An 18847-nucleotide genomic window follows, 5' to 3' on the forward strand; every position below is an offset into this window, starting at 1 on the left:
TTAAGAAGAGAAATATGTTCCAGTGTTGATTCAGACAAAGACAAACTGCAACCCTCCTTAATAGACCAGGCTTATAATAGCTTGGGATTTTTCATTATGGATAGTTTTTACTTTATTCTGACTTTTTATTTTTTTCAAATTCCATTTTTAATTGGTATTAGAGAGGATGTGTTAGTTTTGATTCATTTTTGTTTTTTCAATAATGCTGTGTTTTAGTGGGGTGAAGGGACAGGGCCTGCCCACGAATAGCAAAAAGCCCCCAAAAAAAAAACAACCCAAAAGATTCATGCAAAAAAAAAGAAACTCTTGGGAAAAAATAGTTTGAAACATTTAGTGAGTGTTTTGCACAAAAAACAAATCAATAATAAAAAGAAAAATATTAAAATATATATATATATTGAAAACAAATTGAAAAAAAAAATCTGTGAATATATCAACCCTCAGGTGCCAAACTGCTAGTATGTGGGGGTCGACTGTTTTAGTTTTAGCATTAGTTTTAGTCATTTGTTCATACCGGGGCTTTTGTCAAATGTGAGATTAACAAAAGTTGTAATAAGTATTGCTAAGTCAAAACTCAACAAAATGTAGGCATAAATAATAAAAAAAAAAGATCTTAAATGACATTAAATTACCGTACTAAGAGATGAACAACCATTCACAAATCAGATCAAATATTGGTTGTATTTAATGAATCAAAACGTCCAGGAAACCATTTATGAGACACGCTGTTGTATGCACTTTCTTTTATACATACATGTTTTTATGTTTAACTAGACTTCTGTACATGACAAAATCAATTCCTTACTTAATTGCATGCTTTTCCCCTTCCTTGCTGTAAATTGCAAACGCTTCAAGTGGACTTTCAGATTAATGGGTGTTATTCCCCCTTGAAAAGTAGCTGCGGCATTCCACTACACTACAAGGCTCTTGCTTTTATTTGCGACAGACGGACAGTCCTGTAGATATATTTAACAAATGAGAAACGATCGTGGTGCAATTTACAGCACTAATTATGCATGAAACAAAAAGGAGAGTACCGTATTTTCGCACCCAAAAGACGAGCCGTGTCAAAGGGCGCAACACCTGTTGAGGGCGCTATTTCTGTCTTTGTAACATATACTGGACGCACCGCCTGACAAGACGATAGCACAGCTGCTGTTAGCATAGCATGAACTTGGCAGAGCTGCCCACACTGACACAGCCGATAGCAGCCTACTATGCCCCAATAACATGAGCAATCACCCCATTGTTGCAGCAGACGCCAAGTCTCTATTGACAATAGCTGACATTGACAATGGCTCAGGCCAATATTAGGTGCATTGGCAATAGCCTACAAAGCAACGTCAGGGGAGGGACTTGGCTGCTCACCACACTCCTTAGAGTCACGGTTTCAAAAAAAAATAAAAAACTCATCATACAAGCAAACAATGAAACATAGAAATAAGATTAACACAAACATGTATCTCTCATGCCATCAATATACCCAAAAAAAATGAAAATAACACAAAAGCCACTCAGCCTTAGCTTAATTCAAGCAATGCCTTATGACTGCGAAAATACGGTAAGTTACGTTACCTCACATAGCGTTACGGGCTGAGTTGAGTGACAAAGAAGAAGCAGTAACGCTGAGTTGAGTGACAAAGAAGAAGCACCATCAAAGTCGTCGCTCTAAGGCAACAATTCCCAAACGACTGTTTGACCCTCAGTGTGCCGTCTGGCTGTATACGGCTGTTGCAAAACCTGCACAGCTGCAATGAAAACTATTAGAAGGAATCTTAAAAGCTTATGTTTTGGATTAATTAACAAAGGCTGAAACATGGGATGCTTTCACTGTAGTTATTGTTCATTTTTATTAATTTTGAAAACACCAAAATGCTGTTTCAGTTATTTATTTTTTAAACACGGATATTGTATTTATTGTAAATGTTAACTTTTGTTTTGTTTGCATTGCGTTGTCTTTTCGGAGGTGTCTCTGTGGTTTATTATTCTCTGTTCTCTTTTGAAGATTTGGGATTTCTATTGTATGACAAAGATAGAAGGAAAGGGTTTCTGGTTCAAATTGAATACAAAATAATCACAGTAGCCAAATGTTTAAATTGTGGATTGTACAAATGCTTACTGTCTTAATCTTTGAATGGTCTTTCTGTCGTTATTCCCTTGTCAAATATTCTCAACCTGAGATTGCATTAACAACTTCAAAAAATATAGCAATTTTCTAGTTTGGGTTCACTTTTTGGCTCTAAATTATCAGCAGATTTACTGTTTTGTCGAGAGAGAAAAAAAAATATTGAAGATAGGGGTGCACAAAGAAAAGTCCAAAAAGATGTTGCACTGTTCTTCCCCCCTTTACCGCCTTGGCGCTCCCCTCAACCTCATGTTTCTTCTTTGTATCACCACGTAAAAGCATCTTCAATGAGAAGCATACAGTATGACTTATGGGATGGTATCTTGTACCACAGAAATGCTGTGCTGGTGCGAGGCATCACACGCGCGCGCACACAGCACATTTCTACACAGCATTCCCCACTGACACATAAATTCTTCAACCTGACAGCGGTGATGGATTAGATGCGTTATCGAGACAGAGCGAGACTTCACTGTGAAGGAAAAAAGAAAGAAAGACACACAAGAAGCAGCCGTATTCTCTACTTTAGTCCACACGAAGTCAAAAAATACAATCGCCACATTTGGAGACATGTTGGTGTGTGTCGATTGGGAGCTCGCTTATAATATAATTATCAGATACCGCAAGCTGATCAGATCCCATGTGCGTTATATTTTTATGCTCCTGCATTCAGAATTATCTTTTTTTTTCCAAAAGGGATCCGATGGTTTCGTAGTGACACAAATTAAAAATTTTTTTGTGTGTTCATAAACACGTGTAGTTATTGCAATAACTGATTCTGCAACATGGGCCAAAAAATTTTCTGATCCACAATTTTCTACGTCCAATAGTTGATAAACTGAACATAAATCTTGACAACAGACGATCTCCGCAAAGTACATTGTGGTCGTCTATGACTCGTGATGGAAATTGAAAACCATTACTTTTTTTGAGAACCCGTTCCCAGAATTCTTTTTCAGCGCAATGGTTTGGTTGCTGGCCAAACAATATCTGCTTCTCAATTCCATTTAGGTCAGAAATGCGTGTTGTCACACGAAAGAATATCAACACTTCTAACGTGCAACATAACCTTCTAACATTTTTAACAGCCACGGTTATGTTGGCCACTCTGCAACCCAACCGTGTGATCCACTCAACTTATGGGACTTTTCTGGAAATTTCCATACGCATGAAGTCAATAATAGATGTTTAATAATAGATGACTCAAGGTGCCTGTAGTAGTTGAAGTCAAAGGTGAAATCAGTACCCATACAACACGCTGTCATCTGTCACTCTTTGTAGCTCTCAGCAGGGTGAACTGACAAGTTGCCTACCAGCTCCCCTCACAGTTTGATGCAAACCTTCAGTGGCATTGTCACACAAGCGCACACACAAAAGTCACTGCAGTTTAACCACCGACACTACAGTTGCAAAAGTCCACTTCTTGCATATCTGTGCTTTAAAATGAATTTGGGAGTCAAGTCCAGAAACACACAAGTCTTTATTTACATTTTTACATGCATGTTAAATTAGATAATGTTCAAGATGGCAACCTTGTATACGATTGAAAATGCAAACTCCTCACCTGTCAACCTCGTGTAGATTGTCTATCAGGCCATCACATTTGATGTGTTTTACTAATGCTCGGCGCAACTTCTACCGATAAACTGGTTGGAATTGCTTCATAAAACGGTTATTGTCATCGCCCTCAAATCCTTCTGACCTGTGTCCTTCGCAAGTTCCAAGACATCACTCGACTTTAAAACGAGACATTTTCCTCAGCTTAGCCTCTTATTTGGGATACTGTAAGTGTCAGGTGTCCGTGCATTGAGAGCAAAAAAAATATAAAGAAAAGCAGAAGGAGTATTCGCTTACAGAGTATAATCCAGTGTGTGGGATTGGGAAGATAAAGGAAAAGTCTCTCACTTTGACACCCAAGATGGCTGAACTGGATTTGCGCAATTGAAGGCGATACGGTTGCCGCCAGATGTGCGAATGGGAATCTATCCACCCAAATCGTAACATACAGTATTATAGAGTACAACACAAGACAGAATACCATCCACTTTTGTTTGAATTTAGAATAGATTTTGCCATTGAAAATTACGACTGGCGGCGTCATAAACGCTTTATTGAACATTTTTAACAGTCTTTGAAACTGAAATGAAAACGACCAAAATCCTTAACTCTTAAGGTGATGGAAAGCACCCCGAGGAAACTCTCTGCTTAAGCTTGTAAGGTGAGTCTTTTCACAACCCACAAATGACCTCCACTTACTTCACTCGCTTCTTCTTTTCTTTATTTATGCTTTAGAATATCCATATGGAAGCATACAGGCCCTCCCATCCATATTTTGTGTTCATCGTCCGGAATACTATCCAAACTCTGGAATTACAATTTGGACTAAACGTAGGACTACAAGCAGAAACAAGTGGTTTTTGTCATAAAATAAAATAAATAAATATTTGAGCTATTTAACGGTCTCGCAAAGCACGGCTACCTTTGCTTTAGCCCTATGAATAAGAACATTCCTAATACCACCTTCATAGCTGCCAAGTTGGTTGTCAAAAGCTTTACTCTTCTTGGTATTTGGATCCAATTGAGAATTTCAAGCAGGTTAATTCCTCAATGTTTCCAGTGGACGCATGAATGGGTTGTGGCGTTCAGACCGTTTAGACCAGGTGTGAGCAAACTATGGCCCGGGGGCCACATGCGGCCCGTAGACGTTTTAATCCGGCCCGTCAAACTTGAAAAAAATTAAATGAATAAAACCTTGTTAATGTTTTATTTTCTAAATACTGTGGTTTTTCAAAGACATATATATTGGTCTGGTCCGGCCCCTCTGTCAAATTTTAGAACCCATTGTGGCCCGGCAATCAAAAAGTTTGCCCACTTCTGGTTTAGACGATTCCTGCCGTCAAAAGTTCTGTTTCTATGGTCCTCATCATATTCACCAAAAAAAAAAAAAAACAAAGGAAAAGAACAAACTTGTGTAATTAATGCTTTAAATGCTCACTGAGCTGAAGTCTGGCAAGATATGTGGTGTGCTCATGGTTTATCATACACGGCTGCAGTTTATTTTAACCTCAGACGTTCCACTAGATGCATTTACTGTTTCCCATTTGTGCTTTTCTCATTTTATTTTATTATTATACATTTTTAATCTTTTTATCTTTGCATTACTAACTTCTTGGTGCGCGGTGTCAGTGTTGAATGTCTACTATATTGTTGTTTGGTTGTGGCCAACCTTTTGCGGCTTACAATCTGCTTGAGAAGCTCAAACCCGGTGGCCGAGTATTTGCCTCCTTCAGATGGCTCTGTTGGAATTGGCAGCCACCCGTTTCCACCCGCATCCACTTTAATAAACGCTAACCTCCCTCAAGGCCGAGGTGAGAAAATAGACTTTTCTAAACCCGAGAAGAAAACATCTCTTAAGGTAACAGTGAGCAGCTGTGGTTGTTAAAGCAGAAATATTCTTTGCAAACGAGTGTCTGCTCAGTCAAGCTTCAACATCAGCCAAGCATCCCGAAAACGAATCAACACTTTATCATAAGTAATAAGAAAATTCTGAGAATGCTCTATCAGGGTGTTACATCTTCTCCACTGTGATTTACATTTGAATAAGGCCGAATACATTTGCTTGCTGCAGGTTATTTTCTTTTTATCTGTGAGTGGCAACCTCCACAATACAAAATGCAGACATGCATTTGGAGGCCTCACTACTTTTGCTTTTATTTACAGCTTTCCACTCAGCAAATTGCTTCACACGGTGGGGGATTCGCAGTCTGGCTCGCTGTTCAAACCGGGCAAGGGCAGAGGGAGCGGAAATGGAAAGTGAGAGAAGGCCAATCTGAATTGGAGTTTGCTCAACCTTCAAACAGTTTTGCAGGGTGCTTACATGCTCGCATCAAAAGCACCCCTCTGGCTCTGGCGTCCGTTGCCGCAATGAGGGTGCCTCTGATGCTGCTGCCATGGCTTCCCTGCTGACCATCCCATTGGGCCTCAACCACTTCTTGTTTTGCATACAACTGAATGGATCACAGTTGTCGGGAAAAAATGTCGAATGGAGGGTAATCGCTGTTAGCGACAATAAATGTTCCCCTTAATATACAATCGAGTCTGACTGCTTTGGATGTGAGTCAGCTCGCTTCACCTAACACCTCATTAAAATTCGTCTCATGCAGCAAGTGAGGAATCCAATCAAAAGTAATCTCACAGTCTCTGTGGTCAAATGAGGAGAAACATGATATTTTATGTCCTCTCGACTTTCTAGTGCTCTGTAAGACTGGCTAATGGCGGTAGTCTATGAGGATGACCACGGAACACGTTGGGTGGCTCTTTGGGGGTTGTGTTCTAGCAAAGCAGAGGGGCGGCACTGCAGAAAAAAAAAACAACCTTGACTTCTAGTGTGTAAAATAAAGCCTAATGGGGCGGACAGGAGATGGTTTGAAGTGGCAGCAACGTGGAGCTAATGGAGTTTTTTTTGGCACTGGATTCACTTACACAGGTACTACAAGATGGTAGCTTGGGAGTAAGGTGGTGTGGTTAAGAGTGCGTTTTGCACTGTGTTATTTTTGGTCCAATGGTCCGGTAAATATTGGTTCCTCCGTTTCCATTTTTCCCCTTGCATGCCTGTGTCGCCCACCCAGAGGTGTTCCTGCGAAACGGCTTCACATGCTACAAATACGCCTGGCCCACGTGTGTGTTTCTGAGGACGTTGGCGTGTGTATGTGTCTGCGTGAATGAAACATTCTTTCCATAAATTACAACATCTCTAAAAGCTCAGCTTGGTATTATGAATAGAAACTGGATGTGGGTGTGTGAGACAAGGCCAGGAAAAGTACCGCAACAGTCCAGAGGTGTCTGAAAGCCTTTATTCACATTATGATCCATTATGAACAAAAAACTTAAGGATAAAAATAACAGTATGAATAAGAAAAAGATTTAATTCCTCAATAAATGGAAAAATAGTATAGAATTAGTGTTACTTGAAATTCTGATTCATTCTTGAATATAAGAGGCTTGTGCAAAGCATTATAATGTGAGTGGATGTCACAATGTCAGATGATCAAAAAGGCTCTTTGTACAAAGGCAGCGTTGGCGCCACAATAAACATTTCATGTAATAATAATAAATGTTTAAGGTCAGGTGGCCAGTGATCCTTGATGGCTGCTTGCAAGGACACACGTTTCCTGTGCTGCTCCTACAATGTCCGCACACTTTAGCCACGTCGGACATGTTTTATGGGCAAGATGGAGCCCTCATTGGCCCCGCCCCCATGCCCACCGTGTTCACGTACATATGGTTTTCACGTGTCCTTTTTTTTTTTTATAGCGTTAGGATGTTTAATAGTCAGCAGACTACTTCCAGGTTGACGCAGCGTCATAAACAGACGGAGGTTGCCGTTTATAATTCTCCTGGCTGCTTCCAGTGATGCCATTAAACGATGAAAATAAATACGTGTATCTTTATTCAGATTTGCACCAAAATTTCAGGACTTCTTCCTTAGCCCATGCAGTTTTACTATTTTTTTCTCTTGTGTTAATTTGCTAACTTCATGTTTTAATTTTACTTTCAACGCGATTGTACTATTCGTGGTTTGAGCCACTCATCAGCATTTCGAGAGAACCATCGGGCAATTGGATGCTATTTTCACAAACACAATGGCACAAAAAACGCCCCCACCCTCCCGCTACATCTTCTCTTGACTGACTTACAACCTTGACTTTCCCCTCTGTGATGCTTTATTGAGTGTCGGGCTGCTTTCTGATGCTGTCAGCGTCTGAATAGATGGATGTACGTTCGGGTGGAGGGATGCTGGCAGCCATCGTCGAATGATAGAGCCATCAGCTTTCATGGGGGAGGGAAGGGCCGGTGATATTTCACATGACGAGACATCGCTTATGCACCCGAAACCTCGCGATGACCTTTAAGATTTACATTCGTCCAACTAGTTTGGGAACTGTGCTGGCATTCGGTTACTTGGGTCCAAGAGGGGGGAATTTATATGACTTTCTCCACTGTTTTTGTGGTAACTTTGCCTCTAGTTCCAAATTTTATTGGGGGAGTCCATCATCCATCAGGCCAATGGAAGATAAACAGAGCTAAGGTTTCTCAAAGGCCTAATAATATCAGCTAATAATTTAGTGGTAACCCCATCCTGCATCGCGGGGGTCAACCAGTCACCTCCTCCCTGAGGATAAATCAGTAAAACAAAAAGAGAATGCGCACAAAGCATAAAACTGCGACCCCCCCCCCCCCGCCCCCAATGCTCTTTCTTGACAAGATTTAAAGACTGTTGACAGACTCTGCAGATGGAGACAGTTCCCCCAGCCTTTGCAATCTTTACTTTTATAACAGCAGACGAGAGCACATTTTAAAAGCGCACACAAATACACGCAGACACACACACGCACACACACACACGAATCACAAAACAAAATCTAGGACCTTTTACTTGGCTCGTGTTGACGCCTGTTGGGCTTTTGAAAATGTGGAGTACTAATTAAGTAGATTAAACAAATCTTGACACTTGCAAATATTCTTCTAATCAGTGAAATGATCCAGAAAAAAAAATATGTTTTTTGTTTCGTACAAGCAAGGCTCGTGTAGAAATAAAATGAGGAATCCAATTACCTTATTTGTTAATGTGGGCGGTTAGCAAACAAGATTTGGAGATGTTTCTTGTCAGTGTATAATACAGAATATCATCTCTTACCAAAGTATCCTGATTTCATCTATTCAACTAATTTATTAAACAAGATGGACAAGATAGTTCATGGGAAAATCAATATTTTCCCACCTGCTTGACTCAGTTCTTCGAAGCTTTCCTTGTCTTGGTGTGACACAGTCAGTTCACTGATGTAAAAAAAAAATGGACCATTTTGTACAACGCAGACAGAACAAGACGGGCTAACAAACACCATTAATGGTGGAGAACGAGGATATTCTGTGTTTACGAACGGAAGACTAAAGGCAGCAGGAAAATAGACCACTGAAGCAAAGTGGAGACGGTAGGGACATCTTAGACACAGCAACAGAGTAAGAAAACGTCAGAAGTGGAGTGGAAAGGGCAATTTTATTGTCCCCTTTAAACTAATAGCATGAGAATACAGGTCCAGTTTCATGTATTTTTGTTCGGTATGTTTATCAATGTATGCACGAGAATCTTTTTGATTTCGAGTGCTTTATAGCACAAGGTGGCTAATTTGAGTTTAGTTTGAGTTCAATCATATTTCTTGTCAACTTTAAATGTATTCTATGTCAAAACGGGAATTTTATTGATTTTGACTGACGTCTGCCTCAAAATATTCAAGTTAACTGGGATTGGACGTCAAATCTTTTGATTTTTGTCGCCACCTGTATACTGGCTGCATCTAATCGTAATATGTTCTTGGATTATTGCTCAATATCTTCAGAGGAATGCTCATGATTGTGGTTGATTGATGACCAAGCAAGCACAGGTAATTTCAGTGCATAGAATCTAGCTTGTATTTTGATTTTTCAGTTGGCCATGCTCACATATTGCGTGTCATTTCTCTCTAAATGGCAGTTTTTTAACAAACCCCTCAGATTTTTGCTCAATGTCAAAGAACCATACAATGTCTTGTATGGTTTGCATAAAGCACACGAAAGTCTGACTACTCTTTAGTAGTACTGCCGTAATTAGCTTTCGAAAGAAATGAGTGGATTGCTGTGATGCATTGACTACATTTTTTAGGTCTGTCAGTTGCAACTAATGAAAAAAAACATATCGCTAAGCAACACTGTCCGGCGCTGTCCTTAACACCCTGTCTTTCTCCTCAGATTCGTATCGACGGCCCTCCGCATGGCGGCGTCCAGTACGAGACGGTGTCGATCATGAAGGACGGCAGCCCCATTCTCCGAGACATGGCGTTCTCCCTGGACCGCGCTCACCTCTACGTCATGTCTGAAAGACAAGTAAGTGGTGCAAACTTGCAGCGGTCTTCCAGCTTTGCTTTGTGTGTCTTTTCTTGCATTTGCATTGCAGTGTGATCAGCGTAAGAAACCGCCTTGGCCTCCCCTCGCAACATGGGTGCCACCGACACCCTCTTGTTGGCTATAAATAATCTGGGTGGCACAGCAGGGGACATTGTGGCAGCATTTGATAATGAAGGCGAACAATGAGGGCAGGCAGGAAGAAAGAAATAGAGATGAGGAGACGAGTGATCCAGAGAGTGAGAGAAAAAAGGAGAGAGCGAAAGACAAAGCTGAAGTGAAGGGCAACTGTTTGGCGGAGCCTGATGAGAGGAAGAGGAATGAAGGTAAAAGGGACAGCTAGAGGTCGTCCATGTACTCGTCTTGTCAAGTGACACAGCAACATCAGGTGAAGAGCAACACAGCACTGCAAAGCTGATTGAGCATACAAATGTTAATACGCGATTGGACGGGCACAAGTTCACATTTTGGGTCTATACTCAATACTGTAGGGCTGCGGACAGCGAATCAATACTAGTATATTGTAACAAATTAGGTTATGAGGTTTATTATCTGTTTCCATGGAGGGCTTATGCTAAATATGTTATGTTGTGTTGTTACTTTGAGTGCTGCTACAGTATGTATGAATTAATGAATGCAACACTGTGCGTTGTCACCATTGACTGGGAAAGAAGAGAGTGCTGTTCCTCTTCCATTTCAACCATGTGTATACAAAAATGTTTTGGTTGTTCATAAATTAGAGTTCACTCCCTAATACCTCCATAATCCATCATTAGTAGACGCTACGTAATGTTAGTGTTCCACAACAGGACATCCAATATGTGACATCAAACACACGCAGTAGCCTGTGCATGCTAATGCTAATGCTAGCCAGCTTCCAGACACGACTGTCCCTATGTCAGAAATTAAATCAGGCACCAGCCACGACATGCTTCTTTTTTAGATGCTTGTTCATCACCGCCGTGCTGCCATGAAAGAATGTTTGCATTTTGTTTTTGGTGAAACACTCCCAAACTTCTAGACTATGTTGCTAACACAGGTTTGCCATGACACTGCAGTACCGACAATGCTTCTGTTTATATCACGGATGACCAGAATTACCACTACAGCTCATGTGCATCACAGCTAAAAGAGGTGTGAGATGAGGCAGTTTGGAGAGAAAGACAGCACTAAATAAATAAATACATAACCAAATGTCTCATCACCTATCGATTAATTGTCAACGATTTTGATCATCAACGTCGTTGTGACTCATCAACTAATCTTGTTATCCTTAATAATAACGAACATAAGATGTTTTCATTATGGGTGTGTGTGTGTGTGTGTGTGAATGGCCAGACTGATGTTTAAATAATAGGTGCATATGAATTGACAAAGAGATCATCTTAACGGCCCAAAGCGTACAGGTTAGCGAATGGCAGCGGCAGTTTCCACTTCTACATCATCTCCCGGGAGATAAGCAACTGACACAAATAGCTGCGGGGTGTGTAATTTGTTATATTTCGCACAAAAAAGATTTCACACTGTAAAAAACACACAGCTTTGTTTTAGTCAGTGTTTGCCTGCTGGGAGTGTAAAAATATAACAGTGTCACATTGAATCTCATCTGCGGCAACTCGGCCGCAACCTGCGCCACTGCTGACTTGAACAAACAATTTTGCACCTCAAATCTTTTTGATGCACGCATGCTGCAGAAGCTCTGATATGTTGGTTTTACAGGCATTCAAGTATAAGACGGTATGCTTGCAATTGTCTTTGCAAATGTTTTGAAGTGGAGCACTTCAAATGTGATGTTGGATGGAATGAATAAGAGCATGTGTACTCCACAATGACAGCTAAGGACAGCTAATGTAATGAGGCAGCTGGATTAGTGACAATGCAGGTATTTCATCTCAATAATTCATTTATTTAAGGAGACAGTGGTGGCAGCAATGGGGCGTGGTTCAAATGTGGCGCAAGCAAGACACGACCTTGTTAATGCAATGGACAAACAACAGCGGGTTTCGTGGAAGTGGTGTAGAAATTCAATTTGTGTACCTGTAAAGTGAAAATATAGATTTGTGTATGAAAATACTATACATTTTTAAAGATGTTTTTTGAAAATGTGCGTACTCTGACAACTGCTGCATGTGGTACTGAATTGTGAAGATATTGGGCTCTATTTTATTGCCCAGCATAAGTCTTGGACAAACTGCAGTCTTACTGCACGCTTGTGTGGTGTTTTTTTTTCTTTTGGTATTTTTTTAGAAGGGCTCAAATTGTGGTGGATAAACAATTGTCTCAGAGTTTAGTATATTGCAGATAGAGGCAATTTTTCTTTATATGTACCCTGCGATTGACTGGCAACTATTGAAGGGTGTCGTCTGCTTACCGTCTGAGGTCAACTGGCGACAGCTCCAGAGGACACTGATATAGAAATTGGATGGATGGATGGATGTAAAGCGACGAGCATGGACTTTGCCAACATTCCAGCAAGTTTATCAGAACTTGACAGCGGTTTTATCGCTTTCCATCAGCAGTTCCCATCAGTTTTCACCCTCCACCTCCACATGTAGCTTGATAGATTCTGCATCATCCAACACACACCAATTTGTTTGCACATCAGCCTCTGCATGATATCTGTGTTCAACTTGTGCTCGAATGCATGCATTCAACTTCATATTAGAGCAGAGCAAGTGTAGGTAAAGCCTGAAGGCGACACTGCGAGCATAACAATGCAGACTCAGCCATGAGGAAGTGTTGTAGCAGCATAAAAACTATCCAGCCATTCATGTGAACAAAAGCAAACTTCTGGTCGGTCACGCAAGATTCCCAATTGTTGGCTTGAACTGCTTTGACAAAAGTGAATTTTGCCTCTAAATATTAACGTAATAATTGTACGTGAGTCCAAACAAACACAGCGGGACTCGAACCTTGACCGTGAAGTCTTTCCAGACTCGCTCTTGCTGCGCTTTATGTCGTTTTTACATTATCTTCAGAGGAGACAACTTATTATACCGAGCCTTTCCCCTGCATTAAAAGATTCTTAAGGTCATTAAAGGTGCAGACATGACGGTTTATGTATCCAACTGCAAGACGCTTGCACAGATCCCCAAACAAAGACACGTTTGACTCTGAAGTCTTTTTCCGTATTTACCAAATCCTTTATTCCCCTTAATTCGGCAGATGAATCGAGCTTTTGATGTGGAGTGGCTAACTGCGAGTGGTGTGAATGAGAAGCCGTGTGGCATTAGCATTCATCACATACACTCCGTCTCTGCCAGACTCGTTCCCCAGAAGCAGACAAACGTGCGCATATAGTTCAGGCTTGTGTTCAAGGGTACCACTCAAGCGTTGCGCCAGACAAAGACAGCCAGTGGTCATATTTTTATGAAAATACACATGTTTTTCATGTACATGTACTGATTGTATTGCTTTCAAGATCTAATACTAGTAGAGTTTGTAAATGGATATGCATGCGTCAATTGGGTGATATATCTATCTATATATTTGTTTCATATTTCAAGTCAAATTAAAATCACATTGTGTCAGGTTCACATACATAACGAACAAACTCCTGTGTAGTATTATCTAATTAGGGGTGTATATCTCTTACAAAGATGGTTCCATCCAGTTTTCGATATGTAAGGTGCGTAACGATTTAAGGACAGTTCAATTTGAAAATTCGGTTTGACTCAGTGAGGTTACGATTCGCTTTGATATGTTATGGCTCAGTTAGAAAGTAGATGATGTGATGACTTTTTTGTTGTCATTTCACTTTTGTCATTTGAGTTAACTTGGCAGTAATGTAATCATGTCATTTCATATCTCTTCAATAAAAAGCGATACATTTAAAAGGCAAAAAAATGTGTTTGGTACCCGCTCAAACTCAAGGTCCTCTAATGCTTATCCTAGTGATCATTGAAATTTTTGCACAGCGACAGATGAATACTGATGTTGAATTTTTTAACATTAAGTGCTACACAGAAGAAAATATAAGAATTACTCAAAACCATTAAAACAATAATAATTTTTAAAAAATGTAACAACATAAGTGGAACACAGTCTGAGGAAAAACATTTTTAACATTCAATTCACAAGCCAATCACAACATCAAGAATAACCAGTCTGCCGAAATTTAACAAGAAATATGAGCCTGTCAACACGCCAAAGCTGTCTAGTCAGATTAAGGCAAAGAATATACCAAATTTATCGACACGCTGACTTTAACAGTTGGGGGGAACCGCACTCTATTCAGTTTACAACAGCATGACACAATGGCTGTGGACAGAACTGCAAGAATTTACAAAGATTTTTGTGGAATACAGTTTCAGGATGGTCCACACCGATTTTCATTTTGGTTGTGATTTTAGACATTGAAATTTTTTTATGGCAGCCTTTTTAGACGGCAAACTGTTTGTCACTGTAATCATGGAGGCAATTTGGGTTCAGTTCCCACTCAATGTCGTGAAGGCGAAAGGTCATCTGCATAAATCAGCAAGGAGATTCTCCAGCTCACCCATGACCGCAAAAGTGATAACAAAAATGGATTGATGGATTCTCCGGGCAAAGTTTAGAATGCCCTTAAAAAACATGATGGATGCTACCAATGACAGTCGGAACACGGTGGGCTCCGTGATCCCAAATTTCGGGCTGGCCATGTCAAATGTCAGACAGCAACGCAAGAAGTCTGGCATCCAGAACAACATCATGAGCGCCATCATTTTTCCAAGCTGCACTGTGTGCATCTCAGAACGAGCGAGGCCAAGTGCTTGCCGAGGAGAGGCGGCGAGAACAAAGCAGGGATGATATCAAACACAAAGCAGGACACATTTTGGCTCCAGTTGCATTTCCTACTCGGAATAACAAAGAGGGTCTCTGTGCCTGGCACAGTGGGAAGGACTGCGTACAGAAAGAGAGAGAGCAATATTTGCACTCGCTTCTTGCACCTGCTTGTGCGTACGTGTTTGCGTGTGATGTGTGTGTGTGTGTGTGTGTTTGTGTTGTGCCTCAACATCACACACTAACCACAAACCACATGGCCCTCTGTTTTCATTTGCATAGATACCTACGGTGCACTGGCTCGCACACATGCCACCTCTTGTCACATTCACTATTCAAATTAGGACCAAGACCTTTTTTTTCTCCTTTCTTTTTAATCATGTACATGCAAATTTGACCCTTTGTTCTGGCTTTTTTACAATAACGTTACCCATTTGAAAAATTATAAACTTAACACTTAATGATTTTAACAAAATATGTCTATTTAAAAATATGCACCACTTCGAAGTCACGTCCCTCTATTGGGTTTTAATATTATTGCTAGGCTCAAGTAATAGTTGAGCCATCATTTTTGTTGAACATGGATTTACGAGACAAACACACATCTATTTACATGTGATTACATGCGCGCCTATGTATTATAATATCATATATTATATAGTTATTATTATAAAAAATAAGAGCCAAAAACCAAGGCAGATTTTGAATCAACACAAAATGCTCGTCTAGAAAAGATTGCTTGCATCGCTGATAAAAAGTATTAGTAAAATTTTTTGACCAGTGTTATTTGTCTCATTGACTGAGCAATTTTTGAACGCATATAATATATAATTAACTCATTGACGGCTAAAGACGTCAAAGATCCTCATTTCCACAAAATGGTACAATAAAGTTCAACAGCAATTAGCAATGTGTCGACATATTGTCTTGATTTTTGTTTCCATTGCATTCTGTCGTAACACGGAAGGGAAAATTCTGACAGTCAACCAACACAAAGCCGTTTCCAACTGCACCCTCAACAAGCAAACCAAACAGTACAACGGCAACGGCGCTCTAGTTAAAGGGGACTGAAAAGATGGACAGGAAATTGGGATTTTCACGATGATTTGCAGCCAAATACCCAACAAGAACCATGGTCACTGAAAATGATTATCATTTTTGCATATTCGGCATTAATTCACAATTTGAGTGCAGTTGTGTGGCGTTTAATCACACGGTTGCGCTGCCAACTACTGACTTGGCATTCACATCTCAAAATTAAATGTAGCTTTATTTATCACTTGACATCGTGGACAGCACAAGAACCAATTGGCTCTTTTGTTGTTCAACACATTGTGGCCTGGTGGGATAAATAGCCCCAGTTACTCCTGCTTGCTTTCGATCACACTTGTCAATACGTCTATGATGTTTTTCCTTTCCTTTTGTGGCGCCTGTTCTGTGCTTTTATGGCTTCTGGCAAATGCGCGCGGGGGAGAATAATCAGTGAGTGTGTTAAGTGTCGGTTGCTTTGGTCAGCGGCCAGTGCGGCGAGCCAAAGCTGTGATGTATTATTCATGGAGAGATTTTACATCTGAACGGATTCTGAAGTGATACACGCAGGACGGACCACAAGGTTTTTGAAGTACACTTGTAATAAAACTTAGTGATTGGTGTGATATTTTATTTTTTGCACTGTCTTAAAAAAAAGTTGTACTCTTCGGTGTGGACACTCTGTCCCTAGGAGACAATGGCAATTGAAATAACCTTACTTGAGTCTAACTTTCACAAAAATAAAACCTTTAATTAACTTGCAAACATTACATTTCAAAGAACTATTCTTCTGCGTTAAAGGGGGTGGGGGGCATAAGTAGGCCGACACCAGCCCTGACGCCTCTCACCATGGGCCAGTCCATCCTCTTTCGAAAGGCAAGCCCTACTGCATCAACTCAAAACACATCCCCACTCAGGCTCCTTACCTGCCGAAGAGGTAACATTCCACGTTGCGAGAGCCAACTTCTCTAGCCGGATATCGAGCTGCCATGGCTTTTAGCCGCAGCCCAGCTCACACTGCACTGGCGCCCATGGGAAGTGGGACCAATGTTTTCCCTGAAGGATGTGTCTGGTCGGGCTTTGCCTCCTGGTGACTGCATCCGGGTGAGGGATAACCAAGTTCAATATTTATATTTGTCATACTTTCAGCCGTGCTTTGTCGTAGGATCTGTTTGCTATGGGTGACCCTGCCATGGGCATAAAGCCCCAGGGAACTTAGCTTCTAGGGTCATAAGGACACACAACCCCCTCTACCGTTTATTATGGTGACAGCTCAAGGAGGGGGTCATGGATAGGTGCGGGTAATGTTTTTTTTTTCTTTGTATGATGGTGAAAGTGGAGACACACAGGCTTGTAATATAGACACACTGTAGGGTTGCTTACCCATGTGTTGCTGTCAATCTTTTTAGCACACATTAAACCACCTCACCCTTTTCATCCTCCTTTCCTGACCTGGTTTCATGAAATGCCGACATTCCCACTCAAAGATTATCAGAAAAGAAAGGACCTTTTTTTTCCCCCAACCATGGCAATTTCTCCCGAGTGCTCAGCTGTGAAATTTGAAATCCATGCATGGTTTCTCTCTTTTTTCTTTTTTGGTTTAGCCATTTTGTATGAGGCTTCTTGTCAACCTGTTCCCCTTTTCAAGCGCCACAGCCATTCTCACTGTAGGTTCCCTTTATCGACCGTCCCTCCCCGACGAACCCCTGACTCTTCACACACTTACGCACACACAGGCACACTGTAAGAGCTTTGTTTGTTCAGTGCAGGTAGATTGGAAGGAAATTGGATCAGCAGTTACTAAGGCGTAAGGAAATAGAATTCATTCTCACATTATCCGGGATTATAGCTGGCATTGCTCGCCTTGTATGTATTGACGGCCTTGAGACACACTTGTGTTCTGTGTTACAGTCCGAAATCAACAAGGACATTTCACTGATGTGGAATCATTATCAATGAAAGTTGGAGGGGCACCACCAGGAGACCACTCTCTTAACTTAATTATTACCCTAGTCAAGGGAGCCTTTTGGAAATGTATCTAAAAATTAGAGTACCACATCATGCAAACTCCACTCACGAAAACCCAGTGCCGAAATACAAATGAATGTAGGGTCTTTCTTTCTTTGAGGCAAACCTGCTTGCCACCAATCCAATAAGATGGTAACATTTTTATCTTCTTGGCCTCTCCTTGACTTCCAATAAGTAAACTTTAAAACCAGCAGTAACCCTGACCAAGGCTGGATTTTACTACATTGCTTAAGTCGTTTTTCATGCCAATTGTCATTGTGGTATATCGAGAAATAAAATTTAAATGGGAGATCCTCATAATCAAGCCTCTGCCAATTGTGAATCAAAAATAGACATTTTGGATATCTGCCAATGTAGCTGCACAGTGAACAGACACAGCTCTACTGTGTCAAAACGAGCCTGACGTCATTTGAATATGTCAATTGTTGACATATTCAAACTGTCGCCTGCCCAAACAACACAATCAGACAAATCAAACAATCAGCAGAAGCATTAACCAATGAGCACGGGCCAAATATCCTACATTACGATCTGACATGTGTCTCTTTAAAATACATATAGCTCTCAAAAATCAACCCTAAAATTTCCTTTATAGGCCCACTCGTCTAAAGACTTCATTTTGATTCATATTACATTTGTGGGATATGAATTAAGCAATAAAATCCTCCCGCTTTTCTACATCATGTGTCAGCCATTTTGCCGCCTGCTGTCGACTGAAAATGACATCACAGTTGCTTAAGTATGACCAATCTTGACTCAGTCTTAGAAAACAAGTGAGTCGTGATAGGTCGTTACCTGAGCCGAGGGCAACTGTGATATCATTTTTAGTCAACAGCAAGGGAAATTAAAATGGCCGCCCTTTAAGATGGCTAAAAACGAGTGGATTTTGCTGCTTAACTCAGATTCCACAATATTAATCATATTGCCGTGTTTGGAGTGGTGGAGGCACATTGTAAAGAACATTTA

General features: G+C 40.7%; 1 protein-coding gene across 1 annotated transcript in view; it reads left to right on the forward strand.

Moving 5' to 3' along the window:
- The window catches only part of plxna2 (plexin A2), a 175454-nt gene that overhangs the window by 72607 nt on the left and 84000 nt on the right, over positions 1–18847 (forward strand). Inside the window, exon 4 of the mRNA XM_088289798.1 lies at positions 9911–10045. Within this exon, the coding sequence (XP_088145924.1) occupies positions 9911–10045 (135 nt within the window). The remainder of the gene's footprint in view (positions 1–9910; positions 10046–18847) is intronic.

This window comes from Idiotropiscis lumnitzeri, chromosome 3, assembly GCF_059441095.1.
Source record: "Idiotropiscis lumnitzeri isolate Australia: NSW breed Sydney's pygmy pipehorse chromosome 3, RoL_Ilum_1.0, whole genome shotgun sequence".
Classification (NCBI taxonomy): domain Eukaryota; kingdom Metazoa; phylum Chordata; class Actinopteri; order Syngnathiformes; family Syngnathidae; genus Idiotropiscis; species Idiotropiscis lumnitzeri.